The sequence below is a fragment of the Astyanax mexicanus genome, chromosome 9 (assembly GCF_023375975.1).
Source record: "Astyanax mexicanus isolate ESR-SI-001 chromosome 9, AstMex3_surface, whole genome shotgun sequence".
Lineage (NCBI taxonomy): Eukaryota > Metazoa > Chordata > Actinopteri > Characiformes > Acestrorhamphidae > Astyanax > Astyanax mexicanus.
In genome coordinates, this window is record NC_064416.1 from 19950555 (window position 1) to 19968132 (window position 17578).

The 17578-nt window shown below is 39.9% G+C and overlaps 1 protein-coding gene across 1 annotated transcript in view; it reads right to left on the reverse strand.

Moving 5' to 3' along the window:
* The window catches only part of cdh13 (cadherin 13, H-cadherin (heart)), a 589258-nt gene that overhangs the window by 342192 nt on the left and 229488 nt on the right, over nucleotides 1-17578 (reverse strand). The window contains exon 4 of the mRNA XM_022679628.2: nucleotides 7352-7465. Coding sequence (XP_022535349.2) covers nucleotides 7352-7465 — 114 coding nt within the window. The remainder of the gene's footprint in view (nucleotides 1-7351; nucleotides 7466-17578) is intronic.

The window sequence follows — 17578 nt, forward strand, 5'->3', positions numbered from 1 at the left end:
AAGTTGGACATGATTGTGTTTACGACTGATTAATGAAACACAAACAGAAGGAAGTCATAATAAACTGTACTGTAACAGTTGTACTGTTTTTCCTACTGCTGTACACAGGCAACACAGACAGATGCTGTTAACTTGCGGATTCTGAGGCTGGTAACTCTGATGACCTTTCCTGTACACCTGGTCTTCTTTTCCTGGGACAGTCCTGATGAGAGCCAGTTTCATCATAACGTTTTTGATGGTCTTTGTGTATGTAACTTGAGGAAAGCTGTCATCTAAGTAAGAGGTGCCTATTTTTTTTAACAATCTAAAATATAAAACATAATATAACACTTTTTTTCGTTTACTAAAAGATTTCATATGTTTCTAATCATAATTTGGATGACTTTAAACACTGAATTGAAGGTGTTTCCTCATTTTTTATCAATACACATTTAGAGTGACTATAGAGACATAAAAAGCAGTTGTTTTTGTTCTGTGTCTTTTTTCTGGATACACACAGACCCCAAAAGCAGACCAGCCTGAGTGTACAGCTGTATCGTTTCTGGTGTGCGACAAGGTCAAGGACGATAAATGGAGGGCAGGCGAGGAGAAGGAAAGAGTGATATGTGGATTGATGAGGGAGATGCTGGAGGTTTATGAAGGACTGCAGCTGACTAATAAAAAGAGAGAGAAGTGAAGAAAGAAGAGAGAAAGGGAATAATGGAGTAGGCTAGGCTTAAAAGACCACTGGCTAGAAAGGTGAACTTTTCTGCCATACTTCATTGACACTGACTGAGACAGGAGAAAACAGCTCGGGCTGGAGGATCTGACAGACACGGCCGAAAAGAAAAGAACTCTTCCTCAGGGAGGACTTAGTGAGGCATGCAGGAAACACACTCCGACCTGTCCGCCCGGCGGATCAAACCGGGACAGGCTCGCTGATCTCGCCCTTTTTTAACATAAAATCCTCCATTTCCTTTCACTGTGTTTGCTCTGCAGTTCCTCTTCAATGAGGAAGACAAAAGTTAAATCATGAAAAATGAATAGGTGCCTCATGTTGGTCACGCAGCACGCGGCCGGCCCGCTCCTCATCCGTGCAGAAAATCCATTTCGCCTCGTCTCCAATGCATAGCTGCCACGCCAGATGAAATAGCCCACATTAGCCTGCTTTCACATGCAGGGTCAGTGTAGAGAGATCAAGAGAAGAGAGTGATTCACACACACATATGGAGAGAGAGAGAGAGAGAAAGGGGGGGGTGAATATAGGAGGTGAGTGGATACAAGAATGAGAGAAGAATAATTAGTACAAAAGATAACAGCATCATTAACAAGCAAACCGGTTTTGCTTGGAGAGAGGTTTCCCCAATCTGATCCCAAAGCTCTCTGGCTGGAATTGCTGAAGTCCAGCCTTTATGTTTGAAAAACACCTCACAGCTGGAAACACTTAACATACGCTCCTATAGCGCACATACATAGAACATACACAAGTTAGTCTGACGCAATGCATGGGAGGGGAAAGAAGTGCTCCCCCACACTAGCCTATGCTTGAAAAACCAAATGTGTTTAAGTTAGGGCTAACTCCATCTGTTCCCTGTGGTCCAGTGGTCATTCTGTGTGGAAAATATATATGATAATGGTGAATATGGTGAATATCCCATGTGTTTACAACTGTGTATGCTCAAATATACGTCAAGACATATAGAAATACAGAGAAACATAGAGAGAGAGTGAGAGAGAGAGGGAGAGAGAGAAAGCTGATTTAATCAGAGAGAGTGTACGTGTATATGAAAGAGACAGACAAAAGAGAGAGAGAGAGAGAGAGAGAGAGAGAGAGAGAGACAGTAAGAAATATAGAGATAGAAGGAGTGTAAAAGTAAGAGAGACCACAAGGAAGAGACAGAAATATAAAAAGAGTAATAAAAGAAACAAGGTGCAATATAGAAGCAGAATACAATAGAAATTAGTTATTTAAAGAAAGAGTGAAAGAATGAGACAAAGTGTATTAAAGAAAGAATGAGCAAATTAGAGGAAGCGTGTGTGAGAGAGAAACAGAGAGAAGAGAAAGAGTTCAAATGGGAAAGTGTGTTAAAGAAAGAATGGGCAAGCTTTACAAAGTGAGAGAGAGTGAGAGAAATAAAGAGAGAGCGGAAGAAGACAGAGATTGTTTAAGAAAGAGTAAAAGAAAGAGACACCAAGAGCAAGAAAAGGCTATAGAGAAAGGGAAAACAAAGGTAGAGAACAAGAGATTGTGTTAATGAAGAGATTAAAAAATGTCAGAGAGAGAGAGAAAAGAGAGAGAGAGAGAGAGAGATGAGAGAAATGAGAGAGGTAAAGAGACACAGCATGTTAAAGAAAAAGTAGAAAATTAGACAGTGTGAAAGAAAGAGTTGAAAAGGGACCAAACAAAAGGTGTAAAACAAAAAATATGTACATTTAACAAAGTGAGAAAGATAGATGAGAATGAGTTATGAAGAGACATGATGTGTTTAAGAAATAGTAAACATATAGGAGAGGGAGGGAGATGCACAAGAAGAGTAAAGGGGGATGTGTATTAAAGAAATAATGTGCGTATTAGAGGAAATGAGAGAGTGAGCGAGAGAGTGAGTAAAAAAAAGGAACAAGCTAAAGAATGAGCTAATGTAAGAAAGAGAGAGAAAGAGAGCAAGAGAGAAAGTGAAGTAGGAAAGGTTACAGGCAGGTCAGTCTCATCAGTGTGGTGCTGAGCTGCTCAGCTCAGTGAGCTCCTCCTCTGAAACTCTATAATAATCCATACGCAGCAGCAGCAGCAGCAGCACAGACGGGCTCCTCAGATGAGGCAGTTATAGACCATTATTATAGTCCTGTATTCTCCCTGCATTCAAAACCATAACAGGCCAGAAAAATGGAATGCCAAGTGCAACAGAGCAAGCTTTCCTCAGAGAAACGATACACACAGACTGTGCTACACCCCATAAAACCCAACAGCACCCTAACTGCACTCGTTTAACCACTGTAAAACTATACAGGCTCAATGCTGCACCACTGCAGCTGACGCAAACACACTCTTCTGCATGCAGTCCCAGCACAATCACTCTCTATACTCTACTATACTATATCAAGCAGTAACTACAGCAGGTGTAGCACAGTCTGTGGTTTGGGATAAATCTGCTAGTTTCGTGGGAAAATACGTAGTATGCCTAAGGAAGATGTTAAGCTGTTCTTTGATGTGTAAATAGCATCTAGCTAAATATGTGACTTTGTTTAGGGTGAAAAGTTCCTAAAATGCAATTTACAAGCCTGTTTACACCCCTGTTACACCCCAAAAATAAAGACATAATCCATACACAGGGAAGAAGTGGATGTATGTCGCTTACTTGGACGCACACCGCTACACTAGCACTAACCATCCTTAGCATTAGCACTAGGGGTTAAACTGATGCAATCTCTATATGCCTCCCTTCACTAAAAAAAAAAAAAACTCTTTTTTACGTAGGTAATACCCTTTCACTGTCCCCCCAAGGCGGCCGGCATCACAGGACAACATTACAACCCATTACGACAATTGCCTACCTATGCGTATGTCACACCATGAAACCTGGCGACGCCACTGAGGTGCCTCTTCCCCTCAGTGCTTTTCTACATTACCCCATATGTATGCAGCTCAGCCAGTGATCCTTTTTCATTTTCTCTTTCATCCCTTCCATTGCACTCCAGGCAGCAAACTGCATAATAGGGATGATCCTGCATGTGTGTCATACATGACCTGCATATATGTCCAACATCCAATACAGTACCAGCTCATCAGTATATTAACCTTTCCTCATACACCCACCCAAGATACAATTCTATACACAGATATGACCATCAATATCTCAGTCCAGGACCCTGAGGGGCTGTGTAAGGCTATATTCATCTGTAGTACTTTTTCTAAATTATGTCTTTTGTATACGTCATGGGAGAGTAGTACAATGTGGATATTTAGCATAAAACTGTCACGCCTGATAGGAAACTGTAGTTCCTAACTCTGGACATATGCCTCTCCAGAACTACAATCCCCAGCATGCACCTGACAACATCATGTGTTCAGACTCAGCCAATCGTTGCGCTTTCTCATGTTCGTCATCTCAGCAATTTTAGAATTGAGCTCAGCTGTTAGTAATTTGTACATGTATATAAACCCATTGTGTTTGCATTTTGTTTTCAGCATTTTTTTCTGACTGTATTTCTGTGTATTGACCTTTTTTACTCGTGTTTGACTTTGACTGTATTTGGGTATCCCTTTTGCTCTGTTTGTACTGTGTTTTCTAATAGTTTGGACTGTATTTTTGGCTCAGGATTTCTCTTTCTTTTCTAGCATTTTTATCCTGGCTTTGAACACCGCTTGTATAACGATTATACTCTCATTTTTTGCTCTTAGTATTAAAGCCTTATCTACTTTTTTACTGTATGCATCTGAGTTCAGTCTGTAGCGTTACAAAAATGTTACCTCAGGAATGGTTTGGGAGTGCTCACACCTGTAAAAGTTGTAAGGTGTTATCTTGTGAGTAAGGTCGAACTCTGGACAGCATGCTCAAGGGGAGGCAACTCCTGCTTCTTCTTTTTTTTTTTTACAGTAAGCTTACATTTCCAGATTTTCACTAAGGCTTGGTGCAGCAGCATTAGCATAAGCATTAGCAACTAACCACTTGTGCTAGCCAAATGTAACACAAATGTAACAAATAACATTTACTTTGTTAATGTCCACCACTGTATAATACATTAAGTTAACAAAGTTTAACCTTTATTTACACCAAAGATTACCAACTATAATCGTTTGGCTGCTTCTTGTATTGGCTCTGTTCAAAATGCTGGGCAGGCTGAAAAAAATCACAGCCTTTAATATGAATGTATATAATAGCTTAAATACAAATGTTTAAGTTTTATATGATCGGGGGATTGGCTAATGGTATTTTCTAAATCATACATGAATCCTCTTGCTTAAAAAAAGCAAAGAAAAATGTGGTTTTCCATGATATGAACACTTTGCGATATCAAGCAAGCTGTGAATGATTCTCATTAAAGACTAAAGACCTGGAGCAGTCTGTCTAAAGCAATATATTGGACAAGGCATAGCCCTGCTTTAGATGGTGTTCCTGAGAGGAGCATTAGTTCTGAAAGCGTCAGAATGGTTCTCATTTCTTTCTCCCCTCATTCGCTCTAATAGCTATGACACTGGCCAACAGGGCCTGCAGCAACGGAGAGAAATATTCAATGTGAGTCAAATGAGGCTGATTTTACTATTAATATTTCATTATTTATTTTTTTAGGAGGTGCCCTGAGTATAACATGACCCTCTGGTTCAAGGATTTACAGCCAGTTCAGTTAGTTATTTTTTGAGTCTACTGTTCCACTAGGTTTGTAACAGGTTATAGGCCTGTTACAAAATGTATGGAAAGCAAAAAAAGAAAAAAATCTGACTTTGCAAATGACCCTTAATGCTGAAATCATCACAAGCAATATGCCCTGCTTGCATCCACACAGTAACAGCTGTGGTAGGTAGTTTACACTCATTAACCGTGGGCATGAATGACAGCAGGGAAATATTATGCTTTTAGTGATTTATTTGAGCTGTTATTTATTTATTTCACATTTTCACTGTCTACAGAAAAAGTGATTTAAACATTAGCCCAGTCCCAAATGGCACACTTGCGGTCTGGTGGTCCTCATGTACCCCACAACCAAGAGGCTGCAGGGTGTCCCATTTCTCATTCTGCCAATCCAAAGGGTGTCCATGAGTGCCCTCTATGTACCCTTACTAAGCCCTTCAGTGAGGACCTCTATGAAGCAGACTCAGCAATGTCCTATTACCAACAACTCCCTTTTACCAGCAGCTGTGACCAATCTGAGCATGTGGGCTCTTTCCGATCTAGCGGAGAAGAAAATATTCAGCTGTGAATTAAAAGCATTTCTTGCACAATTATTCAGAGATAAGTGCTCAAAAATACATATTATTAATAATAAAAATGTGACATTAATTGTTCCACTCCAACAAACATACATTAGCCTGTTCCATATGAACGCATTTAAAGCTGTCACTATCAAGTCCAGACACAGGGCTTAGGGCACCATTTGAGACTAGGGTAATGTCATCTACTGAAAGGTACTGAAAGATTCTCATCAAGCTTGACTAAAGTTAATAGTGGATCCATGCCAAAAAATAAAAAAATGTTTGGAGGAGACTTTCAACTTAAAAAAATACTGTACAAACTGCTAAGCATGGTGGTGGTAGCAACTAGCTCAGAATCCTGCATAATTTATTTAAGTTAAGTTATTTAAGCAGGCAAATGTTAAGCCTTTGGAGGGGACTGTCCAGAAACCAACTGAAACAGTGGCTTGCAAAGGTATTCATACCCCTTGAACTTTTCCACATTTTGTCACCTTAAAACCACACACTTAAATGTATTTTATTAACATACTAAATGATAGACAAGCACAACGTATTGCATAAGTGTGAAGTGGAATTAAAATGATACATGACTTTAGGTAGGTTTGCAGGTGTAGAACTATTTTTATATTTTTGGAGGATGGATTGAACAGTGCTCCTTGGGATGCCCAACGCTTATGATATGTTTTTTTAACTTAACCCTGCTTTAAACTTCTTGCTTCTCCACAACTTGATCTCTGACCTGTCTGGTGAGTTCATTGGTCTTCATGACGCTGTTTGTTCACTAGTGTTCTCTAAAAACACTGAGGTCTTCACAGAACTGGAGTATTTATACTGAGACTAAATTACACACAGGTGGACTCTATTAAGTAATTAAGTGACTTCTGAAGGCAGTTGATTGCACTAAATTTTATTTAGGGGTTTTAGAGTAAAGGGGGACGAATACTTTTCAGACTTTTTTTTGTTTATTAAAATTTTGAAAACCAATCATTTCCATTCCACTGTTTGTCTCTCAATAAAATACACTTAAGTGTGTTGTTGTAATGTGACAAAATGTGGATAAGTTCAAGGGGTATTAATACTGTAAACTTCAATTAAAAGTTGTGTCCATGCCAAAAAATAAATAAATAAATAAATAAATAAATAAATTTAAGCCAAAAGCTTGTTGACAGACACCAAAGTATGGGTTAAGGTGCAACTCACTAATGGGCATTTCCACATTTATTAGCTTTTTGACCCTGCATGTATAATCTTGAAACCCCTCTCCCACCACCGCCATCAGAAAACCTGTACACTATTTTTTTCTCCATTTACATAAAAAGTTATGTCCTTTCATGTTCATTATGAGTGCATGCAAGCTTCCAAATGCAGTTGCATAACACTGAGCCGTGAAACTCAGTAGGGCATGCAGTAGGGCATTAGCTGTTGATGCTGGAGGTGTGATGTTGGCTGTGTTTGAGTCACACTCACCTTTCCAATGGACCTGGGGAACGGAGCACGCTGGTTTTCAGGCACAAACATGGGCGGCACCAGTAGCGACCTTTTTGTCCTGTAAGGTGTTATGTCTCCAAGACCCACAATCTCCTACACACCAGGGGAGAGAGAGAGAGAGAGAGAGAGAGAGAGAGAGAGAGAGAGAGAGAGAGAGAGACGGGAAAGAAATCACAATTAAAACATGACCTGGTGCTTTCTCTTGCTTTCTAAAAGAAAAGGACCAACCCTTCCTTACAGTATTTTACTTTAAATAGTCTCTCTCTGTATTGATCTTCCAGTCATCATATAGTTATAGAGAATGAAATATTATAGACATTACATACATAAATAATATGACTAAAACAATGATATTCTAATTTCAGTTAGAGAAAGTTTCAAATTGTCTTTTCTTGACATTGAAAATCTAATTTTAGACTAAATATAGACGTTTTATGTTCTTTAAAGTAAAAAAAAAAAAAAGATAGTTGTGATGGATTCCAGGAATACTTGATTTACTAGTCCCCATAAGCCGGTCAGAAATATTACCATTTCAACACTGTTTTATGGGCCAGCTGTTTTATGGCTGCCTTTTTATGGGACGTCTCACATCAATTGGTGTACAGAGGGATGGGGCCATTAACCAGTCAGCATCATTAACATGTCATGTTGTCTACATACATTTAGCTAAAGAAATTAATGACTTTTGGTGTTGGCAGGAATTTTAGTACTGGAATAAAGTGAATATGGTGAGTTCATGCCCACACAAGCCAGTATTCCTCTGCCTATTGCTATTTACAATATAAATCACATATAAAATAAAATGATGAAACAGAAATTATTCTCTGGGGCTCATTGGTCATACCTGTTGTGGTCCTTCACTTTTTCTTTTTTCACATGTAAGCTTCTCTAGACTAGACAAATTTGTAGGACTGTTTGTTTTGTCATTATTTTGTAAGATTTGGTCCAGTGACACAAATATTGACCTGAAACCTCAAATATTTTGACCAGCCTCTTCCAGCAGCGAACTGACTCCCATTAATTAAGAATTATTTGTAATCAGTTTCATAAAAAGACATTTCCGCTAAAATAATATGGAAAATAATAGATTTCATTGAAGTAAACCTAAAAAAAAACAAAATTTCTATTGTTAATCATGAAATGACTGATTCAAAATAATACCATATGTCTAATGTCATATGTCTTTGTATTTAACTGATTTATGTTGAACCCAGTGCTGACATAGATGTCTAAATGAACACACATACAAGCTGCATAGCTTATCTAGTACCTGTATAGAAGTACTGTCAATAAAATAACACTCTCTGAAGCAGATATACATAAATATTTGGCACTATGCCTAATGCCAGTTGTGGGATAGCAGGGTGTAAAGCATCCCAGCTTCGAGCTATGGAGTAGTGAATAGTGTCCCTTGAATGATGGAGCTATATCGAATACATTTTGGATGAGTTGGAGAATTGGGGTTGAGATAGGGTGGTCATTATCCAAAATCCTAAACTTCACTAATGTCCTTTTCACCGATTGCAGTTCATTCAAATCCTCACCAGCAGAGCTTAAAGTCCTAGTAGAAAGCTTTCCCTTGGACAGTAGATACAGTTACTCCAACAAAAGCAGAACAAACTCGTTTATCCCAAAACTTTTATCCCTGTAGTTTATGTCAAAATGTAAAAATGAGCAAAAGTAGAGGTACTATGATATACATACTATATTAAATGTGCACTTCTAATGGCAGTGAACTGTTCCTTTTATAATATTTAGTGTGTTAGTGTGTAGTTTGGTTATTGTCTGTGGATCCCACAGGCTCCCACAGGCTCCTGAGGATAGGAGTTCCAACCTCTTGAGTGAACTGCATTTTTTCCAAAATGACCCTGATTGAATATGAACCACTTTTATAGTGAGTCATCCCTAAAATTGAATGCCCTTGAACTCTCCATTTTACACAGTCCTCGTCTGCTAGCAGTAAAGAGCTAGCATAAAGAAGAAACATGATGACTCATGGGATTACTTGAAACCCAGAATCAATTCTTTCTGAGCTATAACAAAGTTCAGACATTAAGGCCACAATCTCTGTCCAGACTGTCATCCACAAGTTCTATTCAGTCTGTCCACTGTTCAGCCTCTACTTACTTAAAGAAACCTCTTCTACACTGCTGTCTTCACTTGAGCTCAACAGAGCACTTGTCAGGCCGCAGTACGCCATCCTCTCCCTAATCAATGAGCTCGTCTAGGTCATTAAGAGCGGTCATTAAAGCCAGTTTTCTGGTTTCAGCTGCTCCTCCCCGCCTAGCTCACCAGACATCTGAAAGAGCGTGCAATTAAAAGGTGCTTCCCATTCACAGAAGCTTAAACAAAGCCAATAATGTCCTGCTAGGGACCATTGTACTGCAGCCGTCAGCTTCTTAATGGACTTCCTAAGTGTTTGCAAAAGCGTCCCTAGTGTGCCAGACTGGAAGCAACGGAAGAATACTGTAGATAATGGATGAAAAGAGAGTGAAAAGGCTGGAGAAACTGAACAATGCAAGAAAAAATGACAAGAAAAGATGACCATCATCATCTGGAGGAGTTTAAAATGCTTTAATGAGCAATAGTTCAAAAGACATGGATCTTTAATCACATTCCCTTGTCTTGAATGCTGTTTTCAGACCATGCCTCCAGCTGAGGTCTATGGACAAATCTTATGGTATGTGTCCACTTCCTATTTCCCATTGGTACATCCCATTCATAATAAAAGAATGAGAGACATTAAATGTACAATACAAGATGTTACAGATATAGACATCCGTAAGACAAGAGTGTACCAATTAGGTATGATTGAATGGTGGGATTAAAGAGGGAATGACAGTACCAGTAGTAACAAAACCCATAGAAACATTAGTGCAAATATAGTGAAAGAGAGCATACAGTTCTTTAAATGTACAAGTTGTAGGTGGAATTAAATTGGTTATGACAGTGCAAGTATAAGCAGCAGTTCAGGTATGGGGTGTGTGAGTAGGGGTGTGCCATATCGTATTGTATGTGATAATATCGCCAAAAATTTTAGATATCGTGAACGATATTATACCCTGAAATATCATTCCATATCACCACCCCTAATTATCACATCAGGGTACTACTTTTTTGCCGTTTTTAGCAGAAGAAAAATTTACACGGTTCTCATTTCCCATTATATATCTACTAGATACAGATTATATCTGTCCAGTATCATTTATTTTACTTTAAAAAGTAAAATAAAAAAAAGGAAAAGCAGGAAGAGAGATAAAAAGAGTTAGACAGTCATAGATTAGAATGAGGCCAATTAAAATTGATCTAAACATGCTAAATATATCACTGATTGTTATTTGCATTCAAAAATATCCCAAGCCATAACAAGCCGAGAAATCTGGCACAGTGGAATGCACCAAAAAAAATGAAAAGAAAAGTTCTAGTGGACTCGCACTCATGCGTAGAACCGTAAGTGAGATAGAAATGCAATCAAAAGCTCAGCACACTCATCACAGTGTGTTTATGGAGACGCACAACTGTACATGCCTAATGGAGTTTATTTGCATCTAAATTCGATAAGTCAAGTAATCAGCCTCACTCCTGTCAGCACGTTGGATCCATCCTCACTTTCTGGCTGCGTTCTGCTCTCTCGTTTCCTTTCTCTTTGTCAGCATTGATGCAATTAGACCCTTTCAGGCCTCTGAGGTGGCAGCGCAAATTATGTTTGTCACTCATGGCATCGACGCCATGCTGAAACTGAATACATTAGCATGGAGGCAGTGACCCATGCGAGTTTGCTCCGCCCTGGGCATCCAAGTGGCTCCGACACAAGCCCATAACAACTTACCACATCTGACAACAGCAAAAAAGACACATGATGTTGTACAACAGAGAGGGGAATTGAAATGGTACAGCACTCACTACAAATAGCAGGCATATGTACTCAAATTAGCCATATACAAGGATGTTCAGGGCCAAGAGCGTACACTACAGTACATAATGTGCCCTGATGCAGTCACAACATGCATCAAATTGAGTCTGGAATGAAACACTCAGTGTACTATAATCAAGCAAACTGAACATAGAACATGAAAATAATAATTAGTCATGAGTTATGCTTATGAAGCCCTGAGTTTAAAGGCCACAGTAAAAAGTATGGAGCTGTCAACAATTCAGGACAAAAGAGCAAATGCTTAGCAACCAAAAAACACATCTTTTTCTTTCACAACACACTCCAGGGACATTCTGTTCTGCCTTTTAGACTGTAACAATAAACATTAACTCAGTAAGTCAATGCCATAACTGTCATTCAATAAGTAGTTCTGAGAGCTGTACTGGTTTCATTCTGTTGGCAAATGCTGTTTTATCACATCTTCATGGCCAGTGCATTTCTCCTGCTATCACCGCCTCCCAGAGACACATAACTCTTTTTAGAGAGGCCTGGTTACAGCTAGAGGTGGTAGCTCGGAAAGAAATATCTCCCAAAGACAATGCTGTAGAGGGCTCAACAACTACCAACTACATTAACAGTCTACATCGACATAGGACACAACATGGAACACTGCTGACCTTGAATTTTACTGTCTTTGAAGTAACAGAAGAAGAGCAGATATGGGCTAAAAGGTTGATGCAGATTTAGAGGGAGAAAGGTTCACTATAAATAAATGTCTATTCTCTGGTCTATTTTATAAGGCACATTTTAAGTGATAATAGCAAGGAACATGGGTGTCACCATGTTTCTGCCTAAGTAAACAAAACTGTAATTCATAATTCATTCATCATTTTCAAAGTCAAACGAGCACTGGATGTTGATCTACACAGATTTCTCTGCTGAAAACCATTCATTTGGGTGAGTAAAGTGCTTCTGTTTATTTACAATAAGCTTAGATTTCCAATATTTTACTGCAGTTAGCAGCAGCATTAGTCGCAGTTAGCAGCACTTAGCACTAGAAAATGCCGCCCAAAAGCACTACAACTGAGGAACCCTGACTGTTCCAGTAACCCAGGGCAATATCAGCTAGCAATTTGTGCAACATAGCTTGTTTTAACACAGTAAACTGTAGGCTACAGTTGGACATACTCCCCTCTGAATGACGAAAGAGCTAGCACTGCGGTTAGCAGCTAATGCTAATACTGTTTCAGCCTCAGGGCTGGAGAAACTTCACCGAAACCCCTTTTTTAACGCTGTACTTCAGCAGAAGGGCTCTACTGCTCCTTACAACCTGACTGGTAAAGCAGCACACTGTCAATGTTTGGGAAAGTTAAAGGAATTTAAGTGCACCTTCTAGCATAAAACACTATGGTATTTATTCATCAGAATCAAGTTTATTAAGATTTAAAACATACCAAAGTTAAATTAGCTAGGTCTGTAATAGCAAAGGACATGTAGGTAAGTAGTAGAATGCACTTGCATTTTCACACCAGGAAGAATAAGGTTTTTGATTTCATGACATTTACATACATTTTATTAAGTTACAATCGGTTAGTTTTGTTTTCACACTGCAGTTTAGTGTGCACTAATAAACTGTGCTACATCCTGTCAACCCCTACATCAACCCCTGTGAGGATCTGATTGCATTCTCCAATAAGAGGTCAAGGTCAGGATCCCTAACTCCCAAACTCATCCAAGAAGTATTGAATGGAGCACCATTATTCAAAAGATCATTCATTTTCTTATCAGTTTACTGTTTATTACTTCTGTTCTAGGACTACTCAATTAGTGTCTGAGAGCAATGGGTGCAACTTAAAATAGATGAATGCATTCATTAGAAAATGTGTCCATAAACATTTGGACATATAGGTAATGTAAATACACACAACTCATAATAAACTGACCACCTTAACTTTAATAAAAAGAATAGAATATATATATGGAATCTCTTCAGTTCTCCTACATTTTACCACAGTGATCATTCATCAAATGCATTCTACAGTGCATTATCCTGCACATTTAGAAGACACCCCAGAGTGAAGTGGGGATGAAATACAGGACAGATTAGCGAAACAACATCCGAAGACATGAAGTGTCCATCCTCATCTATTAGCTCTTTCTTTCTGGCCGGCCCATTTCCTTTAAGCCCTGCTCTCCCAAAGGGCCAATCCATTTAGAGGATGGATGGATCATGCTGCCCTCTCCAGAGGAAGTAAAGGTATGTGAGAGAGTGTTCATTAATGGGCTAATAGTCAACACTGAACCACGTCTGATGAATGGGGTTTACGAGCTCTGACAAGCGGAGAGAGAAGCTTCAGATCTCTAATCTCTTGCAATGCAGTGAAAACAAAAACCTGATTCAACCTCCTCAGCTCTTGCTACATGAGAACATTCAAAGAGTGCATTGTTAAGCTAATTTCACCAACAGAGCCAAATAATGAGTATAATTCAATGATTCAATGAACAAGGATCATTTGTTTATTGTTTGTTTATACAGTGTTTATTGAACTAACAATGGGGGAGATTATTCAGCGTAATCTGAATCAATAAGAGAGCCGTAATAATCTTGTTTTATGGACTCATAATGGCACATCCTTTTGGCAGGTGAGTGTCCCAGAGATGATTTTAAGAGAATGAGCCTCAGGCAGGTCCCAGCATGCATCTGTACTGAGGGAGTGAGAGATAGAAAGAGAGAGAAAGAGAGAGAGATAGTGAGGGGGGAGTGGCTGAGAAGGTTGAGCCAAGCCATTTCAGATGTAACTCGATTTTAGAATTTTGTCATTTTGGCGTGGACATGCAGTTTTATAAAATCTCTTTAATGGCTATAGAGTATTGAGGTTCTTAATTGTTTTACCCTATTCGAACAAAACATCTTACAGTTTTTGCAATACATATTTTAATGACTGTCAGGTCAGATATGCTCTTCTATGAAAAGTCTTCAAAAGGTATGGAACTTACATACTAACTCATAGTGGTAAGGTTCTTTAGTCCTAAAATAAATCAGGTATCAGGTATGTCACACGCCCAAATATAACGTTTCCTAACCAGAACAACTGCATAAGGTAAAGGTTCTATTCCATCAAGCAGCTGTCATAAAACTCTGACAATGTTCTGATAATGAACAATTTAGGACTTTTTTATGTGAGGTGTGTATAGCTGTAAAATCTCTACACAGAGTTTGTGGTGGCTGTAGAAGCTTGTGGTGAGCCTTACAACTGCAAAAAAAGAGGACATGTCTGAGAAAAATAGGATATATGGTCACCCTAGGAAACAGGAATGACTGTCACAGAGCAGCTCAGTGGTAGAAACAGCAAGTGGGTGTTCATTACTTCTGTTTTCTGTTGTGGTGTTTCATTGTTTGTTGTTGAGTTGTCTGAGATTCCTTTACATATCTGCAGACTCTCTCTCCCTCCCTCTCTCTCTCTATTGAATCTGGCAGCCACTGATACACTACTACAGCTCGTATGGTCATTTCATGACGAACAGGGTAAGGTTAACAAGCCCTCTTTCCCTCCTCTCTCTCTCTCTCTCTCTCTCTCTCTCTCTCTCTCTCTCTCTGTCTCTCTCTCCCACATCATCTCTCACTTTCACTCTGTGATTTGGCTTTGTTGTACTTTGTGCTGGCATGTAACACCCATGTCCCTGCCACTCACAAAAGCAGCAGACCTGTGCTGAGGTGGCAAAAAAAGGAAAAAAAAAAGAAAAAAGTCAGTGATAGGCTATTCATTTTCTCTGACTAAAATAACATCATTTCAGCAGTGTGGGGGTTAAATGAGAACAAAAAACAACAACAGCAAACTCGAGCTGAGCATTAATTTGCATTGGGAAGCCGGCTGGGTTTTTGTCCTTGCTGCGTGCCCGTGCCTGGCTGCAGCGGTGCTGCCACTGCGCTGCCGGGTCCCAGACTGCCAGAGCCCAGCGGCTGTCAGGATGACAGACAGTGTGGAGCTGGAGGAGGGGAGAAATGAAGCCATTTGTTTACAGCACCCCACACTGTCACCCCGACTTGCAGGACACGCCGAGTGCCTGGGCAGAGGAGCCGTCGTAGAGGGCTCGCCAATGCCCAAAACAGCAGGGGAACAAGAGAGCAGACATGAAGCACCCGGCCAGAACAAACTGCCCTCTGCCCTTCCCAATGGGCTGCTCCAGCAAGACCGGTGAGCAGGTTTTAAATGTCATGTAAAAAAATCCCTGGGGCTGTTGACTGAAGCGTTGCGGAGTAGGTTTCCTCTTGTTTCAAAGAGGGTTATTACATGTATAAAGATCAAATCCGTAATCGTAGCCGAGGAGTGTTGTGTGTAATTGACTCAATCCAACACTGGTAGGGGCAATAAACTGTGTATTTAAGCTGATGCAGGAGATTCTGACATAATAAAGACAAAATGCATCCTGTTGGAAGAAACTGAGGGTTTATGTGTGGTGCCTTTTGCACTGAACATGGCAAATCATGACTTGTCAAATGTCAGGAGACAGCAATATTTAAATTGACCATAAAGTCGTCACTGTAAAGGTTTAGAAACACCTAAGGTGGACACTGAGGTGGACACTGAACAGCATGCTCATTACAAGTGACATAAATTAGAAGCATCAGAGTTCAACACAGACCAGATGGATGAAAAAATCTGTTGCAAGCAGTTAACGATGTTATGCAGAGATTTAACAGTCCAAACTGACAAACAGACCAACAACCCTGGCAAAAATCACATCCACATTTTACAATGCAGTAAGCCTGACATGCATGTCCTACAGGTCAGTGCAGAGGGCTTTAGAGTCCATAGAAATGGCAGAAAAAAAGGTTAAAACTGGTAAGATGACCAAGATGATTTTTTTTTTTATTTTTTTTAAAGAGATGGGAAAAGAATACGTGGAATTCATTTTTAAGCATAATGTTCAAGATAAAGTTCTGCTAAGAAACTGTGATTAAAGGGCATAAACAACACCCACCTACACGTTATATTCGTTCAGGCTTTTCTAATACTAGACAGGTGGGTTTATTTGTATATCTGATTTGGTAGTGAATTAGTAAAAAAAAAATCAATTAATTTCTTACTAAATATCAGGTTGAAACTTGTAACTTCTTGAAATGCAAAGCCTAAGATGTGCCTTGAGTCCTTTGGCTGGCCTCTCCTGACCGGCGTGGCCGAATGGCACCACATCAATCCCAGAGTGTGATTCACCTTGGCTGCCGCTCCATTCTGATGTCCTTAGGAAGCTGAGCAATATCTCTGGGCGTAATGGGAGTTTATATTATTTCCAGCAGCTAGATAAAAGGCACAAGAAAGAGAATGACGGGTACTACAGCCAAGATGAAACATTTCTGTCAGTGCTGTCGCCCGGGAGAGGTGAGCGATGACGAGAGGCGGAGGAAGCGGTGATGGAGCTCTGAGACGCTGTGGGAGACCGTGCTGGCGTTATTGATGAACTCTTGTGTTTCTCCTCCTATCTTACATCCTCAAGGATGGGTCACAGATCCCAGATCAGGACTGAGTGCCATCCCTAGAATTTTGCCTCCATTCCACCCCCCCTCCCCACCCTCCTGATGAATGGAGCCAGTTGACATCCCAGAGAGAAGACTGTCATGAATCTTTAATGGTTCCTGCTCATAAATTACAGTGGCACAATCAGCTGGGCTTGGCCTCTTCCAGCTTTAGAAGAGACTTGGAGGTCTCATTAATAACTGATAGCACGGCAGGGAGATTAGTGGTGTATAAGCACCATAGCTCCAGACTTATACACCAATACACTTGCTCAGTGAAGCTGCAGACGGCGAGGCTGCTTTTATAAAAGCCAAAGAAAGTGCTAATACAGCTGCCACCCACTTGAACATATTTTGTCAAATGAAAGGTGTGTGTGTGTGTGTGTGTGTGTGTGTCTGTGTGTGTACGCTTGCCATTCCTGACTGGCTTTAGGTGATGAAGGTCGCATTCGTCTGCTTCTGAAGGAGGGCTTGGATACAATTTATGAAACAAGCACTCAAGTTAATGATACTCCCATGAACACTGCTAAGCCACATGCTCCGCCAATTTGTGATTCATTTCCATTCTTTACAAAATCAGCCTTATTCTTCTCCAAGAGGGCCTCAGTGTGCCCCTTCCCTTTAAAGTTGCTAGGCACAAATAGCAGCTCATTGATCACAGGCTTCAATGACTCCTACCCAATCGCCTCTACCTCTACAAGTTACTAATAACCAAACATTTAAACCTCTGAACTTTATTTTTCTACCCTAACACGATGTTTAAAGGTCTGGTTTAAGTAATTTAGCTTTTGGAATTGGCTGTTTTTTTGTTTTGATT